We start from the raw sequence: 23,825 nt of genomic DNA on the forward strand, positions 1-23,825 counted from the left end.
TTGTCGATTATTTGGTACCCGAGACGTGTAATCATTCAAGTCCTTGACTTATTGTCTTTCTAGTCTTCTAGGCCTTAACTAGGCTTGAAGTTAGAGGTATAGGTAGCTGTTGCAATGGATGTGACACAAATACATGCAGTGAGTTCAAAACTGATACTTATAATATTTGAGTCCATCATTTTCTTTCTATGAATAAAAGTTGCACAAAAGAAGAAGTTAAATGTATTTTGTAGTCCTCACCTACGTATCCCGCCATGCCTTCGTATCTCTGCTTTACAGGGTCATGGAAGCTGTTTTTTTTGGGAACGAAAAACTCTTGGCCAGACTGCATCACTACAGTCCCGTTCCAATCGAAAGCGCCCACGGCTCCCAGCATCACACCTGCCTGTCAGAAAGATATGCATTATGATACATATATTACAATAACAAGTACATTTGAGCTTCTGCTTACTATATGTGAAGTGCTTTACTGGATGTGTGTGTGCTGATCAATGTTTATGTTTGAATAAAAGCATAAACTAAATCTGTTTATCATATAAATCTACTTCGAAATGTCAAAGTTTTGGAAGAATGACTCTTTATGTAGGGACAGAATTCAAGCTTCGCATTTTTACTTCAACATTCCCCCGAAACTTGCTCCATTTACTTCAGTACGTGCCACACACATACTCCATTTGTGTGATTTGGACTCCAGTTTCTTTGTTCCATTCACATTTCATGACTGAGGCCCAATGTGTTTGCAGACTACCCAGCAATGCATTTAAAAATGCTGTCTCTGTCAAACTGAGAAGGGATGTGACACGCTGACAGACATAGAGAACATCCTTCTGTGATTCATAACCAAACACTGAAGCGTTTGCACGTTAGTTACATTAGTTACGCGTGACACACCAGCAGCAGGATGTCAGATGAGGTAAATCAGGCAACAGGACGGGGTCAAAATCTGATCTGAATTACAGTTCCCAATAGAGCAGAATGACAGGACACTTACTTTAGACGTATGAGCACTGAATCCCGACTGAGACATTTCCATCTCAAATGAGGAGGTGTGTTTCTCTGATGTGCCTGTTGGACAAAGGACGTTTTTACATTTTAATGACATTAAACATTTTAAATGTGATTCACTTATTTGCAGTAAAAGTATGCTTAACTAAACAATTATGGTTAACATTTTTTGGAAGAAACTAGGAGAGTCATGTTTGTGCAAAACTTGGCATCATGTGGATGTGGATGAGTTTGTTTCTTCATAAGAAGAGATTTGGAGAAATGTATCATTGCATCACTTCCTCATCAATGGATGCTCTGCAGTGAACGGGTGCCGTCAGAATTAGAGTCTAAACAGCTGATAAAAACATCACAATAATCCACACCACTCCAGTCCATCAGTTTATGACTTGTGAACAGAAAAGCTACGTGTTTGAAAGAAGAGGTGTTCACTTTGGGTGCTTATTAGTCAAAATTTCTAACTTCATTTTTAACATAATAAGCTTTTAGTCAAAATACCCATTCGTAATTCATAATAACACTTCCTCCAGTGAGTTCATCTCCTGTTGTCCTCCTCTCACATCAAAATCAACCAACATATTTGTTTAGAACTGATTTGACTGTTTTCATTTGTCAGTTTAACTTGTGCTTGATCGGTACATATTTCTCTCCTGATTCAGACGTGACATTTTAGCCAGAAGAAATGGTTGAAAAGTTACAAATGTCTAAATTATAGATTTGTTTCACAAGACATTCACTGATGGACTTGAGTGGTGTGGATTATTGTGATGTTTTTTATCAGCTGTTTGGACTCTCATTCTGACGGCACCCATTCACTGTAGAGGATCCACTGGTGAGCAAGTGACGCAATGCTACATTTCTCCAAATCTGTTTTGATGAAGAAACAAAGTCAGCTACATCTTGGACAGCCTGAGTGTGGTAAACTATCAGCGAATTTTCATTTTGGGGTGAACTATTCCTTTAATGCCAGTCTAGGGGATTTTATTTGCCTGATTTATCGTATGCAATGTGAAAATTGTATGTCCAACCATATGTTTAATACTTAGTATTAGGAATCAAAGGATATTATATTAGGTACGTTACCCTCTAAGGCAAAGATCTTGCTTCCCAAGGCATCCACGATGGTCACTAGTGCTATTTCATCCGACACATTGAAGAAATGATCACTTTTGGGATTGCTAGCAAGGGATTCAATTTCATCAGTAAACTTGCTTATTTCTTCACTGGTTTTATTTTTTCGATTATAGTCACCAAGGACCTGCAAAAGACAAAATGACATGTGCTACATTAAAAATGAACAGCAACCTATACTGTCTACTGAAACCATTGAATCCATTGCCCACAGTATTTATTTATCATACATGGATGAATATACTTACAGCAACAGCAAACCGCTCAATCCCATCTTTTTCACACTCATCAATGACATTTTTTAAATTGTGGTGGTCATGTGACTCTCCATCTGTAACGATCACCATGACTTTTTTGACCCCTGGTCTTGCTCCTCGTTCCACTGTAAAAGCCTCTTTCCTTTAGAAAATAAACAACATAAAATATATATATTTTTAAATAAATTAATTTCAGAATATCTTATTTCTTATACCCCCTTTTGCTTTAAGATCATTCTATCCAGAATCATATCATTGCTGTTTTAAATGTAAAGCTTATTTTCCTATTTAAATGACTCTTTGAATCTTGTTGTGTGATACCTTGCTGTATCGATGGCGAGAGCTGTCATGGTTTTTGTGCCGGTTATTTGAATTGTATTAGCAGCTCCAATGAGAAGGTCTTCTTTGTTATTGAACTTGTTGAGGTTGAACTCGTGGCTGACATTGTCTCCATAAGACACGATGCCCACCTGGAGAATCAAAAACCCAAACAAGGAAAGTCACACATAAAGCTCTATATCATATAGAGATGCTAGAAAAAAGAGAGATCGGGTGGCCCTCGGACACACCGTTGTCTCTCTCTGCTAAACGTCTCAGTCTGTGCTGACTCAAAAGTGAAGTCACTCTCTCAAAAAAGCCCTGCAAACACTTATTTAACCCTGGAACATGTGATCTTCCCCCAGCTCAAAGTACTGGAGCTTATTTTCCAGCGGTGTGCTCAAGAAAGCCTTTATTTCCCAAGAATTAAAGCACCCAGTAGCTTCTCCATGGAAAGTCTTTATGCAATACTCCTTGTTATGATGTTAGTGTACGCTGGCGACCAACTGCACACAACTTTGACAAAACAAAACACTCTATTTTTTAACAAGTGCACACTTCTTATTATTGTGTATTTGTGTATGTGCTAGTCTTTAAGACACATTTCTATCACTGGTTGATAGATAATAAAGTTTTTTGAACTAAATTTGAATTATTTTTTTTCCATTATCATATTATTGTAGTATCATTCAGACACAATTAGTTTAAAAAAATTACTTTTTTTTGTTTTCATTTCAGTAAAAGTTTTATTTATTTATTTATTTTTTATTTTTTATAAGTTATTAGGTTGTTTTATATGTCTATATAGCTTTAATTTATTTTACCTAGTTTCATTTTAGTACATTAAATAAAATCACGAATCATGAAATCACTCAAATTAAATCAAATTTATACAGTAAAATTAATGCTAAATATAAATAAATAATAAAAATACCAAATAATAAAATACAAATACCAATAAATAATAATACAATTTCTTTTTTACATTGAAATGGAAATTAAAATGATAATTTGGAAATATAAAAACAATATATGATTCAAAATATTAATAACAGCACATAAATAATACTAAAATTACACTTGTATACACATTTATTTTGACCTGTGTGGAAAAAGTTTTTTTTTTCAAAAATCAGTGGGGTCAAATTCTCAGAATATCTTTTTTGAGGTTCAAAACAGGAAAGTCAGTCGTATATATTTTAAACCAACCATTCCTTTAAAAAAGCAGCTTGTGTTAAAAAATCCAGCGATGCAGTAAGTGGATATTTTATTTGAACCTAATGTCATTTCTAAAGTGTTTCCAGACAAACTACATGGTTGCTCCCCAGAGAACTATAATAACACAAATCTCACCTGGGCTGGTCCGATTTTAATTTTCTGGAGAAATTTGACCAGAAATTGGGTGATGGGTTCCCAGGGGTAGATGCTGTTGGAACCGTCCAACACTATGACAATGTCCATTTCCTGCTTGCACTCTGAAACAAGCAAAAAACTTAATGAGCACCTTCATTGCAATTTCATAGCTCAAAAGAGAAATGAATACTGTACCACATTGTTTTCATTTAAATTCCTGAAATAAAGCCGGATGCCAACAGCCACTGGTAGGTTTACATGACATAGCTGTCTGAAACTCAACAAAAATGTTGAGCCGTGAAACTGGAAGTGACAGTTGTTGCTATGAAACATCATAGAGTATGTAAGTGTGTGTTTATGATGAGTAGCTGGTTCTGTGTTGCGTTGGGAGATGTCAGCTCTCCTAAACACTGTCCTAACATGGACATGCAGCACAGGGGGGACCGGCTGTGTGTTACTCGGCTGGAATGTGCTAATGTACAGTACACTCACAACGCCATGTGTGGCATACCTCGTACAGTCGGAGCGATGGAGTTGAGGACTTTGAAGGAGGAGCTGACGTTCGAGCAGATCCCAGTGATGTACTGCTGTTTTCCACACATGTAGCCGTACTGAGGACCACAGGCCTGTCCAGAGGGAATGAGAGAGAGAGGGATTGGAGAACAGGGTAGCTGACATCACATGAAACTTCAAAAAGTATTATTATTTTTTGTCTTATATTTTCATGATTTGGCTGGACAGTAAAGATTCATTTGCGTGTACTGCACTGGTGAAATAAAAATAAATAAATAAATAAAACTTTAACTGAAATTAAAATAGAAACAAAAATGCACATGTACACTGCAAGATTATTATGATTTTTTAAATAAATCACTCTCTCACGCTCATCAAGGTTGCATGTATTCGACGGTAATATTGTGAAATATTATTGCAATTTATAAAAGCTTTTCCATTTTAATTTCCTTTGAAATTTAATTTATTCCTGTGAATTGTCAACATCATTACTCCAGTCTTCAGAGTCACATGATCCTTCAGAAATCATTCTAATATACTGATTTATTATCAATGTTGAATAAAAAAAATATATATATTCAAAATGATGCTGAAAATTCAGATTTGCATCATAAGAATAAATGACAGTTGAACTAATATTCAAATATAAATCAGTTATTTTAAATTGTAATATATTTTCATAAAAGTTTTTACAGTGCTTTTCATCAAATAAATGAGCATAAGTTTGGTGAGCATAAGACACTTCTTTCAAAAATATTTGAAAATTACACTGAACCCAAACTTTTGAATGATAGTATAAACACATATATCTAGTCTTGTGGAATGATTATTCCATTTTTAATGTAACCGTTGAGAGTTGAGACCCCCCACAATGAATTATTTGATTTGTAATGTTTATGGAACTATTTCTGTTTCGGTCCTCTGCAGCATATGGGAGCTGGAGCTGCATTGGGAACAGCTGGAAACAATGTGTCGAAAAGCTTAATAGTACATGGGAATATTTAGGGGTGACATGCTGAACTCTGTTTCGTTTTCATTACCTTCTATTAAACTGGTTACATGGAATATTTGTATATTAAAACATCATCTGTCTCACTGTAGGACCAGTCAAATACACTAGGGAAATAAAAAGTGCTGAAAATCTCCAGTTGTCACTTACTTTAAGTTCTGTGTTTCACACCTTGTCAAACAAAATCCTAAAGCATTTTTTTTTTTGTAATAACTTGGACTCGGTCCTTATGGGCTCAACTAAGATCCTACTGGATAAACCGAAATTCCTACTTTTCCATTGCATTTTTTTCTTTGCTCAGAATATCAGCTTATCCATTCAGATAGCACTTGATTCATAGGGGATTCCTGTTTGATCCCATTAAATCCAGGTCCATTTTTTGAGTACCGGAAAAGCTTAATGCTAGCATGTAATGCCATGTTCTATAATTTTAAACATTAACTAGAAAAAACAAATGTTTCCACAAACCTTTTTTAATGTAATGATTTCAAAAGTCTGTGATCAGACACTATTAATTAACACTGGCTGAAGTAAAAGAAGACCCCAGTGCAAACACATCCCCAGATGTTCCCTACCAGAAAGCCACTGCCGTCTGGGTTAACCACCAGCGTCGTCCCCATAGTCATGTTTTCCTTCACTTCATTTATGTTGGGAATTGTTGTGCTTTCTGTAAGAAAAATAGACAAATATGCACTCACAGTGAAAATCCCAAGAATATCTAAACAAGAACTCCCCTGCATTTTCCCATATAAGCAGATTTAACATTTTTGTTCATACGCACACCCTTGAGGTCATCTTTCTGCTTGCCTTTTTAAAAACAAAAGACATTGCTAGAGTCCTTTATGTGGGGTTTTAAATAGAGAAATAAACAAACACACAGTGTGAAACAATGCAAAACAAAGTAAGCCATGGGCATGAGAACTAGTAAGAAAAATAATATTGTTAACCCGTACAATCTACATTGTACATTGAGACATAAACAGTGAAAGCACTGAGAGTACAGACGAATCTGTTCTGAAAGTGTCTGATTTTGAGTCAGATCCCTGAAGTAAGGAAAGACGACATGTAACTTTGAGTTATTTGGTGAAGGATTATTTAATTATGTGTGGATTAGACATTCAAATGTTTTTTGGATCACTTCCTGTCTAGGCCTCCTCTGAGAGTCAGACATTCAGGCCGAGGTTAATGTAAAAACAGATTTAGCGCTACAGGCTAATGAGTCTTACAAACAAAACATTATATCATTGATTTAAAATACAAATCAGAATAGATCCTACTGTATTTACATTCTGAATGCACCTTCTTAGACATTTTTTTAATTAGCATTCATGTTTCACTTTTTTTACAAATATTTTACAAGCCGCACCCAACATTTTATAAAAAAAAAAAAAAAAAAAAAATTCATTTGCAATGCATTATAGTTAGAGTACACCACAACTGAAAAGTTTGGGATCTGTAAAATTTTCACCTTTGAAAAAAGGTCTCTTCTCAACAAGGCTGCATTTTTTTTGTAAATAATAAAAATATAGTAAAAAAAAGCAATATTGTAAAATATTCTTACAATTTACAATAAGTGTCTTCTATTTGAATAAATGTTAAAATGTAATTTATTCCTGTGATCAAAGATGCTTTTTCAACATCAGTACTCCATTCCTCAGCGTCACATGATCCTTCAGAAATTTTGGAAAGAACTTCTTCATTCTCAAGTCTGGAGGAGTTTGCATGCCAAGTCAAAGTGCCATGTTAGTGCATGTTTATCAGCCGAAATCTGTGAGTACCCTTGAATCATGCTGCAGTGTTTCGGACCGTGAAATACCAACTGAGGAGGAAGTCTGTTGGCAATTTCTTGCCAACTGAGGTAATGTCTGTTAGCCTTCCTAGAACAAGTTTTCTGTTAAAACCGCACCCACAGTGTAAATGCAGACGGATGATACACAGCAATGAAAAAAAATAGTTTGCCGAAAAAATGATGGCACTAACCGAACACACAAATGCTTTCAGGAAGGCCACCTCTCACCTGGCAAAAGGAATTTTTCACATCCAGTTTTTGCGTTTTGTCCAACAGGGCACCTGTAGACGTCTCCAGTGCGTTTAGCTGGCTGTCCAGTCAGAGGAGAACCAATCAGAACCCTGCAGAAAAAAAGAGTGGGGTCATTCATCCCTGACCGCAAAAAACCCCTGGGCTTTGTGAGAAAGTGGAAACACGCTGAGCCAAAGTGCAGTTGATTGAGTCGCCAGTTTTCCAGAGGGAAAAGAAAGCATAACATAAATATGCACATGCTTATTTTTAATATTACAGTAAAATGGAACACATGTCAGAACGACGAGGAGAAAATAGTTTTTTTTTTCGTTAACAATAACTGTTAGAGAGTTTGAATATGATGTTGAAGGATATGTGATGTTTCACCCTTGAAGCCCAATATGATTTATGCGCTTTACAGTGAGATAACATGAAAGGTTGTGTATGTTTCATTATCTTTTCTTCTATATCTGAGTACACTTAGCCGAAATAAAGAACATTCGCAGTGTTCCTCAGGTTTCTGACAACAGTGCTAAAAGTAGACATCCTTGTGTAAGCATGTAAACAACTCAAGTCATTAACATTCCTGTGCACAAATGAGCCTTGAGACAGTAGTGGACACAAGCAGGAGTCCATGCAATCTTCCCTGGTTACAACTTCTTTGAACACCAGTCAACTCCAAAATCTTTAAATTATACTGTATGTTTTAGCCTTGACTGACTGATAATTCACAAAAGAAAATACAAACATGTAATTTCATATTTTCAAATTTGTTTGTGTCTGTGGAACACAACATTTGAAATATTGTATAATGTCCTGGCTGTTCTTTTCCATATAATGATAATTTATTTGTTAAGTATAAATAATACTGAAATGTCACCAAAAAGCAGCATGAAGTTTATCCACATAAGTCTTCTGAAGTCATACTGTATGAGAGCTTCAAAAAGACACTGATGTCTTAAACCACTTCTATAACCACTTCTAATTTTATGATGCTTTATGTCATTTTTTATTCTCAGCACCTTCCGCCTCCATTCACATTCAATGGATGGAAAAGAGCAGCAAAAATATTCTGCAAAATATATTTTTTGGACAAAAGAGGGGGAAGAAATCCAATCACTGAGGTTTGAGGTGACATGTGAAGTCAATTTAAGTCTCGTCCTCAAATTTTTAGCTAATGAAAACCTTTTAAATAGAAATACTTAAAATCCAAAGTCAGCTTCAACAGAATATCAATGTAATTGATATGAATGTAATTGATATGTAATTGTAAAACGTTTTCCATTAAACAATTTTTGCTGCTTCTCTGTTATCATGAACCTCAAAAAACCCTAATGTACTCTTTAAAATCCATCCCTCGTCTGTTAAATCATCTAACTGGCAAGGTTTACAAGTCATTGAAGGCCACCTGTGAGAGGTTTAGGGGTTTCACAGCAGCTGAGGTGTTTCTCTGAAAGTACTGTAGAGGGTTAACCATTACAAGTGGTGCTAAAACCTGCTGCTGAACCCATTTATAAGAGACTACAGATGTCTGAATTCACTGAGGTTTCGCTGAGGGGAACTGTTTCATACAGTAGGGAATTCGTTCCCATTTATTTATATTCGTAATGGAGTTAGCAGGCCTTAGTACATTAGCTTGATGACTTTATTGGGAAAAAACGAGCCATTACAAAAGCAGACTACATCAGTGATGCTCATGGGTTTACAATGACAATTCTAGCATTATTATGGGATAGTTCTGAGTATATTGTTTATTATGTAGTAAATTAGAGCATCAAAAACGTTTGCTATAGCGTCGTTAGTGCTAACACTTGTTTTGGTTGTACAAAATGGTAAATAGAGGCAAAAAAAAGCAATGGCCAATCAGAATTCAGTATGCAAATATTACGGAGATTTTTAAACTTTCAAATGTAAATATTCTAATAATATACAGTAAATACTTCAATAAATAGCATACCTGTGGCCAGTTTTACTAACAGCTTGCATCAGCACAAACCGTATTTTAGCGTTAAAATTGTACAGTCAGGTTTTATTAAAGACTTTTCAAATGCAAAATTTATGGGAGGAGAGTATTAAAATGAAACAAACAATATTAAGGTTTGCACTCATCAAATTATTGATATATGCACCAATATTTAATTCCCCAAAAATAATGATTTATACTATTTTGCGCTTACAATGGCTGCATTTGTTGTTGCTAGGAAGAGACACCAAAAACAAGAGAACTGAGAACAGAGAGCATGTGGTAGAAGGGAGAGGATTTTTTCCCACAGGTATTAATTTATTTTGAATGCCAGAAGAGCACATTATCCGAAAATGTTATTTGCCTAGCCATTATTTTTTATTGGCTTTAGAAAATAAAAGACTTGGAATACTCAACTAGGAGTCACGCAATACCAGGTCTAGGGTAACATTTTCAGTAAATTTCAGAAACATTCCAGAAATTTTGGAAACTTTCCAGTATTTTTGGAAAGTTTCTAAAGATGTCTATCAAACCTTCTTGCAACCCATCATTTTTGGACCTCTGGTTATTTTCAAGATACTGTGGCTTCTTTATTCTTTATATGCGACTAGGCTAATTTGCGCTGTGCTTGGTAGATTGCGTTGTTTGATATGTAAATGAGATGTTGCGGCTGTTTTCTTTAAAATTGCGCATTGGGAGTGTATCACCTGCAGAAATTTCCACGCCCATCTGCGTTGTTTTGGAATTGTGCTCTGATGCGAATTTGCCCTGTTTAGTGAAACTGGCCCCTAAGCATTTATAGATATGACGTGAAAACATACCACTTTCCCTCACTGTTCTCAAATTGTTGGACGGTGTATCCGAACATGTCCTCCACTGGTCCACTGAATGACATCTGGTTCTTCTCGTCTACATTGAAACATGACAACCATGGCAGCAGAGCTATCAAGAAACATACAACAAAAAAGACAACATAAGCATCACATACAATATGCATCTCACTTTATCTTAGAAATAAGACTAATGGTCAGACTAATTTGTCCAATAATAATAAAAAAAAATGATTCCAATGAGCAGATAATATAAATGCTAGTATTTTCTTTAGCTGACTTGTTAATTCAATTACTCAGCTGTTTATTAATTGTTAAATATTTATAATGAATATTAATATAAATAAGTAAATAAACAAACACACAGACTTTCCATTCCCCCCCCCTTTTTTGTTTTGGGAGAGAGAGAGAAATAGTCCCAGTTGTTCATGCCCAGTTGTGTGGGAATGAAACATGCAAATCCTAGGGGGAGCAATACACGCGTAGAAGGCAGAGGAATTTCACAGAGCAATGCGGAGAAGCTGTCCTGACCTATTGGACAATGTCCTCTTCATGAAGACCACCAGAGTCTGACTTTTTGTACTGTATATAAAAGGAGAACTAAATATAGTGTGTAAATGCCTCATTGTGCAGAGGCCACAGAGAGTCTTTTCACATGTTGTGTGCAACGGAATTCCAGTCATGATTTATTCAATTCCAGGATTTGGACAGGAATTGTGAAGATTAACAAATCACTGTGGTGTTGAGTAGATGGCTGGATTTGGGTGAGAATACGAAGAGACAGAAATCCAGTTGTGCTGCCTTATGTCTGTTGTCATGTTTTGAGATAATGAAGGTAAAACATGTAGTCATGGCTCAATGAGGAAACAGGGAGGCTGCATTTGTTTGTGGTCACGCCTTGTATGAATGTCCACTCAACAGTAATTAAGATTTCCAGCCAAGCCCCGGTTTCTATTGAGTCTTAAAGAGCCACACAGATGGGAAATCAAAAATTACCTGTATTACAGTGTATGGTGTAGCTGTCCATCAGTGTAAACAATGTGCAAAGTAATTAAACCAAAAAGTACATGATTTATAAAGTTATTGGCTTCTAAAGTAAGGAGTCGACTCTGAATCACTGAAACGAGTCGTTATAGATTTCAAATCTTTTGCCCATCTCTATGTACGTCACTAGGAACACTTTGCATAATAATCTCCGCCAACGTCTTGGGAGAAACGAACTCTGACCTGCCCCACCCCTGACACAGATGCTCTGGTTGGTGTGGTGTGATAGCATCATGTCGAGGAGACAGTGTGTTTTTAACTGTAAAGGCAAGTTTGTTTTATTTTCACTGCCAAAGAATGAAGATCAGAAGAACCAATGGCTAAAATTAATTTTTACCACAATAACAGAGCAGTACAACAAATCCCTTTTGTTGTGTTCACAACATTTCACTGATGACTGCTTTTCTAATCTCGGTGAGTTCAAGGCAGGATTTTCAAAGCGTTTGGCCATGAAAGAGGGTTCATTACCAACTTTATTTGGACCAACGAGCATCTCCGAATCACAACGCGAAGTATGATTATGAAATTATGTGTTTGTTTTCTCCCGAGCGTCTTATCAGTATGTGTGCTGTCTGCAGCCTGTCTGCGCTGATCATGATTTACAAACATTAAAATGAAGTGTAACTCCGTGAATACTAAACGAAGAGACATGAGAGGATATCTATAGAAAGCTTGACATGTCTACTTTAAAACTAAACAAGTGCTGCCGAAAACAAATATTCTGTGATAAAGTAATCCATATGAAAACAACGTGATGTCTGTTTTTCACGTCTCCCTTCAGTATATCTAATGTGACCACGCCCCCGAGCTGAACACGCTATTCAGATTCAAACTGAAGCGCGTGGCTTGAATACGCACACACAGAAGAAAAAGCAGCGAGACTGTTCAAGTTTTTTATTTTACTGTTTGCTTCGCGATGAGAGGAATAAGACATAATTCACCCCAAACAGATGCTAACGCATTGTTTACCATGATGTTGTGTGCCGAACAACCAATCAAAACTATGTCAGTTGACCAATCAGAACACAGTATGCAACCGAAAGGTGGGGTTTAAGGAAACTGAATCTTTTGAACAGCTTCGCGCAAACCGTTTGGGGATCTCTGAGAATTGAGGTAATTTTAAAATGATATTTTGAAAAAATGACAATGTTTTTTAACCTTGGATGGATTTAAACCTATTGTACAGGACTTATAAACAGGGATAGGAAGCTTAGAATTTTCATCTTACTGGCTCTTTAACTTCTGAGGATGATATGCATGAAGAGTGACCATCTGAAAGACTAGCCCAAAGACCATTTATACACTCACCACTATGACAGGAAAGACTCAACCAATGTATTCTGGAAAACAAGCAGAAGAAAAAGAAGATGAAGAAGCGCAGAAGAAGAAGAAACATGCTGACCAGTGGGCCTTTCCCGAAGGAACTGCTGTTTTGTTGTGCAAGTTCGATAAGCAGAATCAATTTCCTCTGCAATCTAGATGGAAGCAGTGTGTTTTGTAACGAGAAAGAACAAAAGTTGAACATAAAGATATTCAGGCTATGAAAGTGAAGAAGAAGACCAAAACAGATTAACACAATGAAGCTGTAGACTAAGAAGAATCTAAAGACGAAGCTAATAAAAGTGAAGCTCAAGAAAATGATGATGCAGAAGAAGCTGAAAAGAAGCTAAAATAAGGCCCAGAAGCTCAAGAAGGCCAGAGAGAATCTGAGGAACTTGAAGATCTATAACAATGAAGAAGATAAATAATGATTGAATGAGGAAGAAGAAGAAAATGATGATAAATCATAAAAACCTCAGAGGAGAAGCTTAAGAAAAGCACAATGAAGAACATCCAGAAAAATGAGAAGACAAAGAATGATAACAGGAAGAAGGTGAAAGAAGAGAAGAAGGTGAAGAATCTGAAGAAAAAGCTGCAAAAAATTCAAAGGAGGAGCTGAAGAAAAACAGTGGAAGTGGAGGAGGTGAAGAATAGTAGAGAAACTGAAAGTCAGCGAAACAACAAATGTCCAACGATCATGTTTGGGAAAAGCAAGAAGAGCAACAGAAATAAGACAAAGAAGACAGACGAAGAAGACATGCGCCAACCCGTTCCCATCCTGAGGGGCAGCTGTTCTGTTTTGGGTCGGATTTGTAAGTTAGATAAACAGAATGAATTTCCTCTGCAATCTACTGACACTGTAAACAAAGATGTAGAGGGCCAAAGGCAACCGGACAGCTGGCTTCCTCCTCGACCAAATCTATCTCCTCACAGACACACACCATCCTCTAAAACCAGGAGAACTGGCTCCTCTCTTAATGAAGACGGTGTTTGTAATTTATAATGAGAGGAAAAGGCAAGACTTCCTGATGAGGTTTAAAACAGGACGCTCTCTGAGCTAGTGCTCTGCGAACACAGTGACACACAGACACGTAACCTTGAGAATACATAAAAAGACAAGCCTTTAAAACACTGGCATTGGGGTTCAATCATTTTTGCTGGATTGGTGAATGGGAATGTCTCTCTCATCCATTCCCTCAATCGATGTGATTGATTTCAAGCTTCTACAGTAAGTCAGAGAAAATACAAAGGCAATTAGGTGATTCAAGATGGCCACCAGCCAAAGAGTCCCTTTGCATTGATCACAGATGGGGAAGACGCCCAGACACATGGATCACAGCACTCCAAGAACACAATTTATACTCAAGATTCAGATGCTCAGGGGTTTCTCACTCTTAAAGAACAGCAGGATCCCTCCATAGATGGAATATAAACTATAAGTATTAACTGAACATAATAACTCTGAAGCACCAAACTGGAAATAATTCTATAAAATGTGACTATATAAATGTAAATTGTGGATACGGAATTGAATTAGAATATATTTTTATAAATCTGATTATATAAATGTAAATCAGAATATATTGTTGTAAGTCTGAATACCAAAATATATCTTTGTAAATCAGAATATAAAGCTAAAAATCTTTATATATAAATGTAAATCATGAATATATAGAAGTAAATCTGAATATTCATTCTGGCATATTTAATTAAAATTTTTGCTTATGTATAAAATAAACTCTCTCAGCTAATTCTGTAAATACAGTGTTTAATATTACTGAAATACTATTATTTTTATATTTTTAATATAGTTTAACAGTTTTTTTAGTTTCCATTTTCATTTTAAATTGATTCTGAAGTTTTAGTAATTCGCTTGTGTTTTTGTTATTTTTAGTTCTAGGTTTTTATGTTTATATAGTTTTTATGTACTTTTATTCCAATTTTCGCTTTAGCTATTTTTTGACAAAAGCAACTGAAATATAAAAGTTTTATATATTATTCATATTTTAACAATGGTTAATGGTTTTAAATGTTATTTTAGTCAACTTTTATACAGGGCGGTTTTTGGGAATGATTTACAGTTTTTTCAGTCGCTAACAAGCATTTGTCCAAGCAGTTGTCACATTTTCATAACTCTAAACACAATTAGCACAGCATCTGTCTATTGTGGCCATACTATTCACACATTTCAAGTCGTTTTCACACAATATGGGGTCAGTAAACACATTTCCACAATGCTTACATTTTCTGAACAGACAAGCTATACCTCTCAACAAAATTATGGATCGTTTGGTAGTATTTACAAATGTTAACACACAATATCCCACAATAGCAAAACAATGTTCCAAACCTTAGATACAGTATAAAAACCTCTGCTTCTGTAAAGATATCAGCTCAAAAACAATATATCTTAGCTGATTTATGCTGTGTAAATTGGGCCAACCACAACTGATTCCAATCTGGCTTAGACTCAATGGCAGGGGTTATTTTGTTTCTATTACATTGACACTTATACAATACAGTAAAAGGATGACTTTGAAGAGTGATTTTTTGGAAACAGAAACAGAAAAAGACAAACACTGTAATGTATGGACGAGGAAGAGTAAGAGCAAGGGGCCCAGGGAGAAGAGCAGTCCTAGTGAGAGGAGCAGGAGCAGTGAGAGATGCAGTGAGAGGAGCAGGAGCAGTGAGAGATGCAGTGAGAGGAGCAGGAGCAGTGAGAGATGCAGTGAGAGGAGCAGGAGCAGTGAGAGATGCAGTGAGAGGAGCAGGAGCAGTGAGAGGAGCAGTGAGAGATGCAGGAGCAGTGAGAGGAGCAGGAGCAGTGAGAGATGCAGTGAGAGGAGCAGGAGCAGTGAGAGATGCAGGAGCAGTGAGAGAAGAAGTGAGAGGTGCAGGAGGAGTGAGAGGAGCAGGAGCAGTGAGAGATGCAGTGAGAGGAGCAGTGAGAGGAGCAGGAGCAGTGAGAGATGCAGTGAGAGGAGCAGGAGCAGTGAGAGGAGCAGTGAGAGGAGCAGGAGCAGTGAGAGATGCAGTGAGAGGAGCAGGAGCAGTGAGAGATGCAGGAGCAGTGAGAGAAGAAGTGAGAGGTGCAGGAGGAGTGAGAGGAGCAGGAGCAGTGAGAGATGCAGTGAGAGGAGCAGTGAGAGGAGCAGGAGCAGTGAGAGATGCAGTGAGAGGAGCAGGAGCAGTGAGAGGAGCAGTGAGAGGAGCAGGAGCAGTGAGAGATGCAGTGAGAGGAGCAGGAGCAGTGAGAGGAGCAGTGAGAGGAGCAGGAGCAGTGAGAGATGCAGTGAGAGGAGCAGGAGCAGTGAGAGATGCAGTGAGAGGAGCAGAAGCAGGGAGAGATGCAGTGAGAGGAGCAGGAGCAGTGAGAGAATGTAGTGAGAGATGCAGTGAGAGGAGCAGGAGCAGTGAGAGATGCAGTGAGAGGAGCAGGAGCAGTGAGAGATGCAGTGAGAGGAGCAGGAGCAGTGAGAGGAGCAGGAGCAGTGAGAGATGCAGTGAGAGGAGCAGGAGCAGTGAGAGATGCAGTGAGAGGAGCAGGAGCAGTGAGAGATGCAGTGAGAGGAGCAGGAGCAGTGAGAGAAGAAGTGAGAGGTGCAGGAGCAGTGAGAGGAGCAGTGAGAGATGCAGGAGCAGTGAGAGGAGCAGGAGCAGTGAGAGAAGAAGTGAGAGGTGCAGGAGGAGTGAGAGGAGCAGGAGCAGTGAGAGGAGCAGGAGCAGTGAGAGAAGAAGTGAGAGGTGCAGGAGGAGTGAGAGGAGCAGGAGCAGTGAGAGATGCAGTGAGAGATGCAGTGAGAGGAGCAGGAGCAGTGAGAGATGCAGTGAGAGGAGCAGGAGCAGTGAGAGAAGAAGTGAGAGGTGCAGGAGCAGTGAGAGGAGCAGTGAGAGATGCAGGAGCAGTGAGAGGAGCAGTGAGAGATGCAGGAGCAGTGAGAGATGCAGGAGCAGTGAGAGGAGCAGGAGCAGTGAGAGAAGAAGTGAGAGGTGCAGGAGGAGTGAGAGGAGCAGGAGCAGTGAGAGGAGCAGGAGCAGTGAGAGAAGAAGTGAGAGGTGCAGGAAGAGTGAGAGGAGCAGGAGCAGTGATAGGTGCAGTGAGGGGAGCAGGAACAGTGAGAGGAGCAGTGAGAGATTGTTTTTATTTTAAATCCCCCCCCCCCTTTTTTATCTGGGCTTTTTGCTGTTGTTGTTTTTTGTTCAGAAAACTCTTATGTGTTTCATGGATATTTTGTTCACTGTAAGCAATACTGTCAAACCTTTTCTGTTCTATCATACCGTGTTTCTACTGTACCTCCTGCAGTAAACAGTAAAGGAAAAAATAGCTTTTTACTGGAATGCTTTTTAATGTGAACATTACTGTACATTTGGACATACAGTTCCTAACCAAGAAATTTAGTGTAAAACAGTGAATTGCATGTTTTGCATGCAAATACCTGTAAAACTGAGACTGAAAAGTCTATGCAGTTTTTGTAATGTCAACAATAGCCAGTATTTTGAAACCTGGTGTACTTTGATTGACTGCATGTAACTTGTGAGGTGAAAACAAGTGTTATTCTTTGACAGAATAATTTAATTTTCAGTCAGATTTCCAGTGATTTGGTAAAGTTGGTGTGTACAGAGAAAGGTGTGTTCTATTTTGAAATGAAGATTTAGTATATATTTAACAAAATGTGTTTTTGAGAAGAAAATTATCCATTTGGCCAATTGTGTTTTGTAGGTGTTAGTCTGTGTTAAGAGTTTAGAAAAAGTATCTGAAGTATGGTTAAGCGCTTGTTAGCGATTGAAAAAAACTGTAAACTGGTAACTATTTACAATACAATGAAAAAAATTAACTATTTTATGATTTGATTCATACAAAAATGAATGATTTTTAGAAAAAGTAGGAAACAAGAAGGTCCACCACTAAACCAGACCCCCAGCGGAGCCTAAGCAGGCCATATAAAACTACAAGTGAGACTGTACAAATTTATACAAAATTAATTCACCACCAATTTGCCAAAAATGTAACGTAGTTACAAATTGCCATGAGAGTGTGTTGACTGCTTATTAATAGAACTGGCTCACAAGAATCATTTGTTTTGGAAATCGGACTCAATCGTCTACATTGTGTGTTGCTTTTGTGTGTAGCCTGTGAAGACAACTCAAACACATTTCTTGCCATTATTTTGTAACAAAAAGTTATTTTTATTCCACTATATTCAATGCATAAAGCAACATAGATAATAAATGATCATGTGTAGGCTCTAGAATTTATTTTATTTTTGACATGGTGGTCTCACACGTGCATAGAGCGCTTCTTACAAGTCACACTTGAGTTTCCACGAAATGATTTAATTATAAATATAATGCATGTTCGTTCATATAAGACAGGACATCCTTTATGCATGCATGCAGGGGCAAAGTGTGAAAACAAAACTATACCCTACAAAAAGCAGAACTTTCTCCATCCAATGTACAAAAACCACATGAAGGCAATACTGAAGAACTGCTGACAGCAGCTTTGAGTTTTCTGTTGCAGAGTTCAAAAAGCATGCATGACCTTTTCATTTTGGAAAACATTGCCAAACTAACATAGCTGGATGACTTGACATCATCAAAATGATATCATCATGCCCAATTGTTTGTAAAGCAAAGTCTTGGTATCGGTGAAGATGTAAGAATAAAAAGGGGAACACGTTTAAAGTGACGAGGTCTATCCATGCTTACATTGCAAAGCCTGCTAAACGATGCTGTCTTTCCCCTTCAGGTTCGATCATGTGTAACTTGACATTGCCAAAATCTGATAAAATGTATTATGTTATAAGATTTAATCATCCAACACCAGCAATGTGCTGGATTTATCTGGGCTAAGATTTTTTAAATCAGCCCATTTGGCAGCGGGAGAGCTACGTGATTATGAGAAACGAGGCCTGGGTCGAGGCCTTGTCTGGCTCACACACGCTCTTTCATGACAAAGCAGATCTCAAGATAATCAAGTAAATGTGTCCTGTTGAACGTGTCCTGTTACTCAATTGAAAAGAAAATTAAGTTGAGGCCCTACTCTTATGCAGCAATCCTCGGAAATATAGCAGTGAATGCAATTCGCACATAGAAAGAGGTGTGTCTATTTAAAAAAAAAAAAAAAAAAAAGTACTTAATTTAATTTCGGCACATGTAAGGTTGTATTGCATGTTATTAGTAAATTCAAAAATGTTTGCACTTGGAAAAGTGCCAGCACTCTTTAGTGGATTCACCACACAACCCCAATATCCTGTTCCTGAATATACTGCCTTCAGATGTGTCCTCTGGAGGAGCAGTGTTTTACTGGCCATGAAAAAGTCCGCCCACAGAATGACATAACGCTCCCTGCTGAGTCCAGAAGCTTTCATTCCAGTTTCCTCCGCACTAACAGGGGAGAGACCCCCGATCATGTCCTGTCAAACGCCCACCTTCTACAAACACTCACACGCAACCACACCCAGACACTCCCCAAAACGGCCGTTCCCACACAGCCACATGGTGCACAGACGGACCAGGAACCCAACTTGCTCAAGCATATCACACAAATGTTTTGAGACTAAAAATACACGGCACAGGGCATAGCGGGTCACTTCCTGCATTTCAACCCAAAAAAATGTAGTAAAAGAAACAATCAAGCGTGAACAATAAGTGTCATGATGGAGTATATTTTCAGCAATAGCCAAAAAAACATTAAATGGGTCAAAATTATCGATTTTTATGCAAAAAATCTTGATATTTTGTAAAGATCATGTTCCATGAAGATATTTTGTAAATTTCCTACTGTAAATATATCAAAACGTAATTTTTTATTAGTAATACACATTGCTAAGAATTTAGAATTTTCAAATAGTTAAGTTGATGTACAAACCATACATCAATGGAAAGCTTATTTATTCTTAGGTGTGAATTTTTTTAATTGAAAAATTTACAATTACGACTGGTTTTGTGGTCCAAAGTCATATATTTTTAAATATATTTAAATATTTTTATATACATTTTAAATGTTTGCATGTTTTATTACATAGATTTCCTGTATATTTTGTACAAACTATATAAAAAAAATATATTAATATATTTTTGCCTCATTTTGTAATACATTGGCATTTGAAGGTTTACATTAAATATATTTTCCACTGACACAATATATTTAACGTGTTTTGCCCAGAACAAACATATACATTGGCAGTCAAAAGTTTGGAATAATTCAGATATTTTTATGTTTTTGAAAGAAGCTCTGCTCACCAAGGCTGCATTTATTTGGTGAAAAATACAGTAAAAATATTATTACAATTTAAAAGAAATATATTCTATTTCTGAATATATTTTAAAATGTAATTTATTCCTATGATGAAAAAGCTAATTTTTGAACAGCCATTAACCCAGTCAGACATTTATAATATTACAAAAGATTTCTGTTTCAAATAAATGTTTCTGTTTCAAATATACTTTTTTTAAAATGTTCTATTCATCAAATAATCCTGAGAAAAAAAACTGTATTGTTTTTAGAAAATTGAGCACCAGTATCATCAACATTAGAATGATTTCTGAAGGATCATGTGACACTGAAGACTCCTGAAAATCCAGCTTTGATCACAGAAATAAATTACATTTTAAAATATATTCACACAGAAAACAGTTATTTTAAATTATAATAACATTTCACAATATTACTGTTTTTACTGTAATTTTTATTAAATAAATCCTGCCTTGGTGAGTATAAACTTCTTTCAAAAACATAAAAAGTCTTAATTATTCAACATTTCTGATTGTGTATATTTTTCCGCAATATACTGTATTAATGACACTGACATTCAGATCCTGTGGTCTGAATCAGAAAAGCAAAATTAGCCATAAAATAGATGTTTTATAGCATGAGAATAAAACAAAACATCCCCATGGCTAATCACAGGACGTCACATGCTAGTGTGGCTCTGGGAAAGGTTGGGCTGCTGTCCTGCTGGAGGGGAGTTCGATTCTCACTTCCTGGAGCAGCGCTGAAGGCCAACATTCCCCGGGACTGCCGTTTTACATGCAGCTGAAATTAAAACCATCATGTACATGGACTGACTGATCTTTCTCAGCTGCAGTGTCTGTTTAAATCAAAGCTTGCTTAGTTATCCCGGATGGTACGTGATTCATGTGAGTTTGGGGATTAGATCTCTGTAGAGGCCAAAGTTCAAGCTAAACATTATGGTGAGATGGGAAAAAAAGCTGCAGTATTTTATGTACTGGTAGCAAATGGATCTTGCTTAAAATATATAGGCCTATCAATATATATGATTTATATGTATATCTTGCTTTAGATGTCACTCTACAGCAAAAATCATTAATATTGCAAGAAATATGAAGTTTCTATGTCAGAGACCTCAAAAGAGTTTGTGCAGCATGTCAACTTGTTAACAGTCTGAAAGTTTTGTTTTTCTGTGTCTGGCAAAGGTATGTTATTTGCTGTTGGGTTAAAGTGGAGATAATGCAATCATAGAAGGGGCTTTCTTGCCCTTTCCTTCTGAATCCTGGGTGAAGTTCAATCACATGATGTATAAATAAGGCTCATGAAGACAATCTTTGTTTAGCTTTCTCTTGCACGGTCCTCCTACTAAATACAGCCTTAAAAAGTAGCTATGTTTTATTTTAGCAATGTATCATTATATCAAAAACAATACATACATATAAATTGATTAACTTGAAATTGATTAAAATTTAAATTAAATAACTGAGGAATAAGTAGTTAAAATTCAATCTTTTAAACAGCAGTTCAATAAACAGGAGTAACTTACATTTTAGCCACAGAATTCTAGTAAAAAAAAAAATGTTTGTTTGTTAGTAAAAAAAAAAAAAAAAAAAAAAGAGCTAAATGAGCAACATAGCAGCAATTTAATTCCAGGATTAATTTTAGGTTTTAGTTGGTTGAGTGAATGATTTAGTGATTCTTTCATAAAGACAGCCTCTTGATACTTGTTACTGAATGAATCAGCAATTTTGAACAAATTGTTTGAATGAATGATTCAATGCCGTGTCTAAAATCACAAACTTCTGAGTACCGTAGGTACTTTTTTCCCACAACCATTTAAGGTATGTTTAAAGCATGCAAAATAGCATTCGACAATGCCCCAGACGGCCCATAAACACACACAGATGAAGCACCTGTAAAGTATCTGTTCTCTCATTATTTTGTGCTGTGAGGTTTACAGTCTTTGAGAGCGAGAGGTTTGCGGGTCGTACCCCTGGGGTCATGCTCTTTAGCTGCTTCGAAATGTCTGGCTTGTTATTTTGAACATTTTATGGGAGATCAGGGGTTTCCCCTATAATGTTTCATTATAACGGTCCTCGTTTTGAGGAATTCTGCTTTACCAAGAACAGGCACTTCTGAAGTGTTTTTCCTTTTCGGCTGACATCACAGATCCTTCTTACTTTTCACCTCCTACCCTCTAAGCGCCTGCTTTCTTCCTGGTATTTAACACGCAAACATTTGTGTCAGATGTGATCAGCGCTACTGTATTTGTCCTTTTCTCTGGTAAATTGGAAGGTGCATCACAGCAAGCAGAGCGATATAGTACAGTAACCTCTTTCCTGATCCAGATGCTGATTCAGAATAAATGCAATCACACATTTTATCTAATTTTTACAGTTTTCATCACATAAATGTGGGTGATGGTAATGCATTTCCTAACATACTATCCCAGTTCGGAAACTACTTTTCCTCAAATGATGGTACATTTTTCCAGTATTGTAAGCACAAAAAACCCCCCTGCATTTTAAGGAATTGTTTATACTATAAATGTAGATTACTGCAGTATTATGTTGCAAGGCTTAACATGTTTCGAGGCTGCTCTGTGAAATCTCATTCATTGTAAGAGGCCTTAGTCATACTGTTTTTATTAAATCTGACTGTGCGTAATGAGTGTTCAGTCCATCAGTCTTTCTTTGAAAGCAACGTCTGATTTATATTAAAGAAAACCACATTTTGAAGTGATTTTTACCATAAACATACGTTTTTTATTTGTCTACTGTTTATGTTGTCATAGTTTTAAGAAATGTGTTACATTTAATTAAAATGTGTCTTATCCGTTGAGGAAAAACTGTGAAATGCTTGAATAGTTCATACAAAGACGTGCAAAACATCTGCAGATCTCTGAACTAAAGTGAACAATGATAGTCTTCCATTCTCAGAAGTGTTACTTCCTGCGCATTGTTTCTTTTCTTTTTTTTAAGTCGTCAGTGTTTGTGGTTTAAAATGTACAAGAAGCGGCTCTATATGAAACAGAACCCACTTCAAAGACAAGCTTTAAATTCAGGTGCACTTTTACACCAAAACGTTTAGGTCATCGTTATCTGAAGGTGTTATATCATTCCTAATATGACTTTTGTTTCTTCGGTAAAACAAAACTGTTAGTCCATACAATGAAAGTCAATGGGGTCTAATGTTATTGTTTTCCATTGAATGGAAAAAAAACTGTTAAAAATTATTCTTTAAAACATACTTTTGTTTAAGAAGGTCATACCAGTTTGAAGGGATAGTAAATTATGATTTTTATTTTAAAGTGTAAAATCCTTTTAACTAAACTGGATAACTAAACCTATGAGCACTTAAGTTTTTTTGAGTGGCTGGAAATGAAAGACATGATTTTCCCCAAGTAGTTATTGTAGATCAAAGTTGGAGATGTTTTTGAACCTAAGGAAGCTAAGTATGCGCACATGGCATGGAAACTTGAACAGTGCACCAGTGAGGGACGTGCCAGCCTCCGGTTCACTCGCCCCCAAACAACCAACACTACTTTTCCAGGATTTGACAGCCGCTGGCACAAAGCAGATGACGGGAGATGTTTTCCCAGTCATCAAGAATGTTTAAATGTACCCTGGAACCCAGAATACTTCCTGCAATCAAGTCACAATAGCAAAAAACGAGCCTTATCACAACCATTTATGAGAAACCATCCAGATCGCATGGTAGCCATTTATCATATTCAGTGTGAATGTTTTCACAGTAGCTCCTTGAGTAGTTGTTTAAAATTGGAGGCTGACCAAAGCGGTAATTATATCTATTATGATCATTTAAACA

The 23,825-nt window shown here is 36.8% G+C and overlaps 1 protein-coding gene across 1 annotated transcript in view; it reads right to left on the reverse strand.

Moving 5' to 3' along the window:
- The window catches only part of itga1 (integrin, alpha 1), a 46,219-nt gene that overhangs the window by 16,701 nt on the left and 5,693 nt on the right, over positions 1-23,825 (reverse strand). Inside the window, exons 2-11 of the mRNA XM_052567803.1 lie at positions 10,391-10,511; positions 7,604-7,716; positions 6,162-6,253; positions 4,576-4,690; positions 4,065-4,186; positions 2,715-2,863; positions 2,385-2,535; positions 2,089-2,263; positions 992-1,065; positions 241-385 (exon numbers count right to left, since the gene is read on the reverse strand). Coding sequence (XP_052423763.1) covers positions 241-385; positions 992-1,065; positions 2,089-2,263; positions 2,385-2,535; positions 2,715-2,863; positions 4,065-4,186; positions 4,576-4,690; positions 6,162-6,253; positions 7,604-7,716; positions 10,391-10,511 — 1,257 coding nt within the window. The remainder of the gene's footprint in view (positions 1-240; positions 386-991; positions 1,066-2,088; positions 2,264-2,384; positions 2,536-2,714; positions 2,864-4,064; positions 4,187-4,575; positions 4,691-6,161; positions 6,254-7,603; positions 7,717-10,390; positions 10,512-23,825) is intronic.

Source organism: Carassius gibelio, chromosome B10 (assembly GCF_023724105.1).
Source record: "Carassius gibelio isolate Cgi1373 ecotype wild population from Czech Republic chromosome B10, carGib1.2-hapl.c, whole genome shotgun sequence".
NCBI classification, from domain to species: Eukaryota; Metazoa; Chordata; class Actinopteri; order Cypriniformes; family Cyprinidae; genus Carassius; species Carassius gibelio.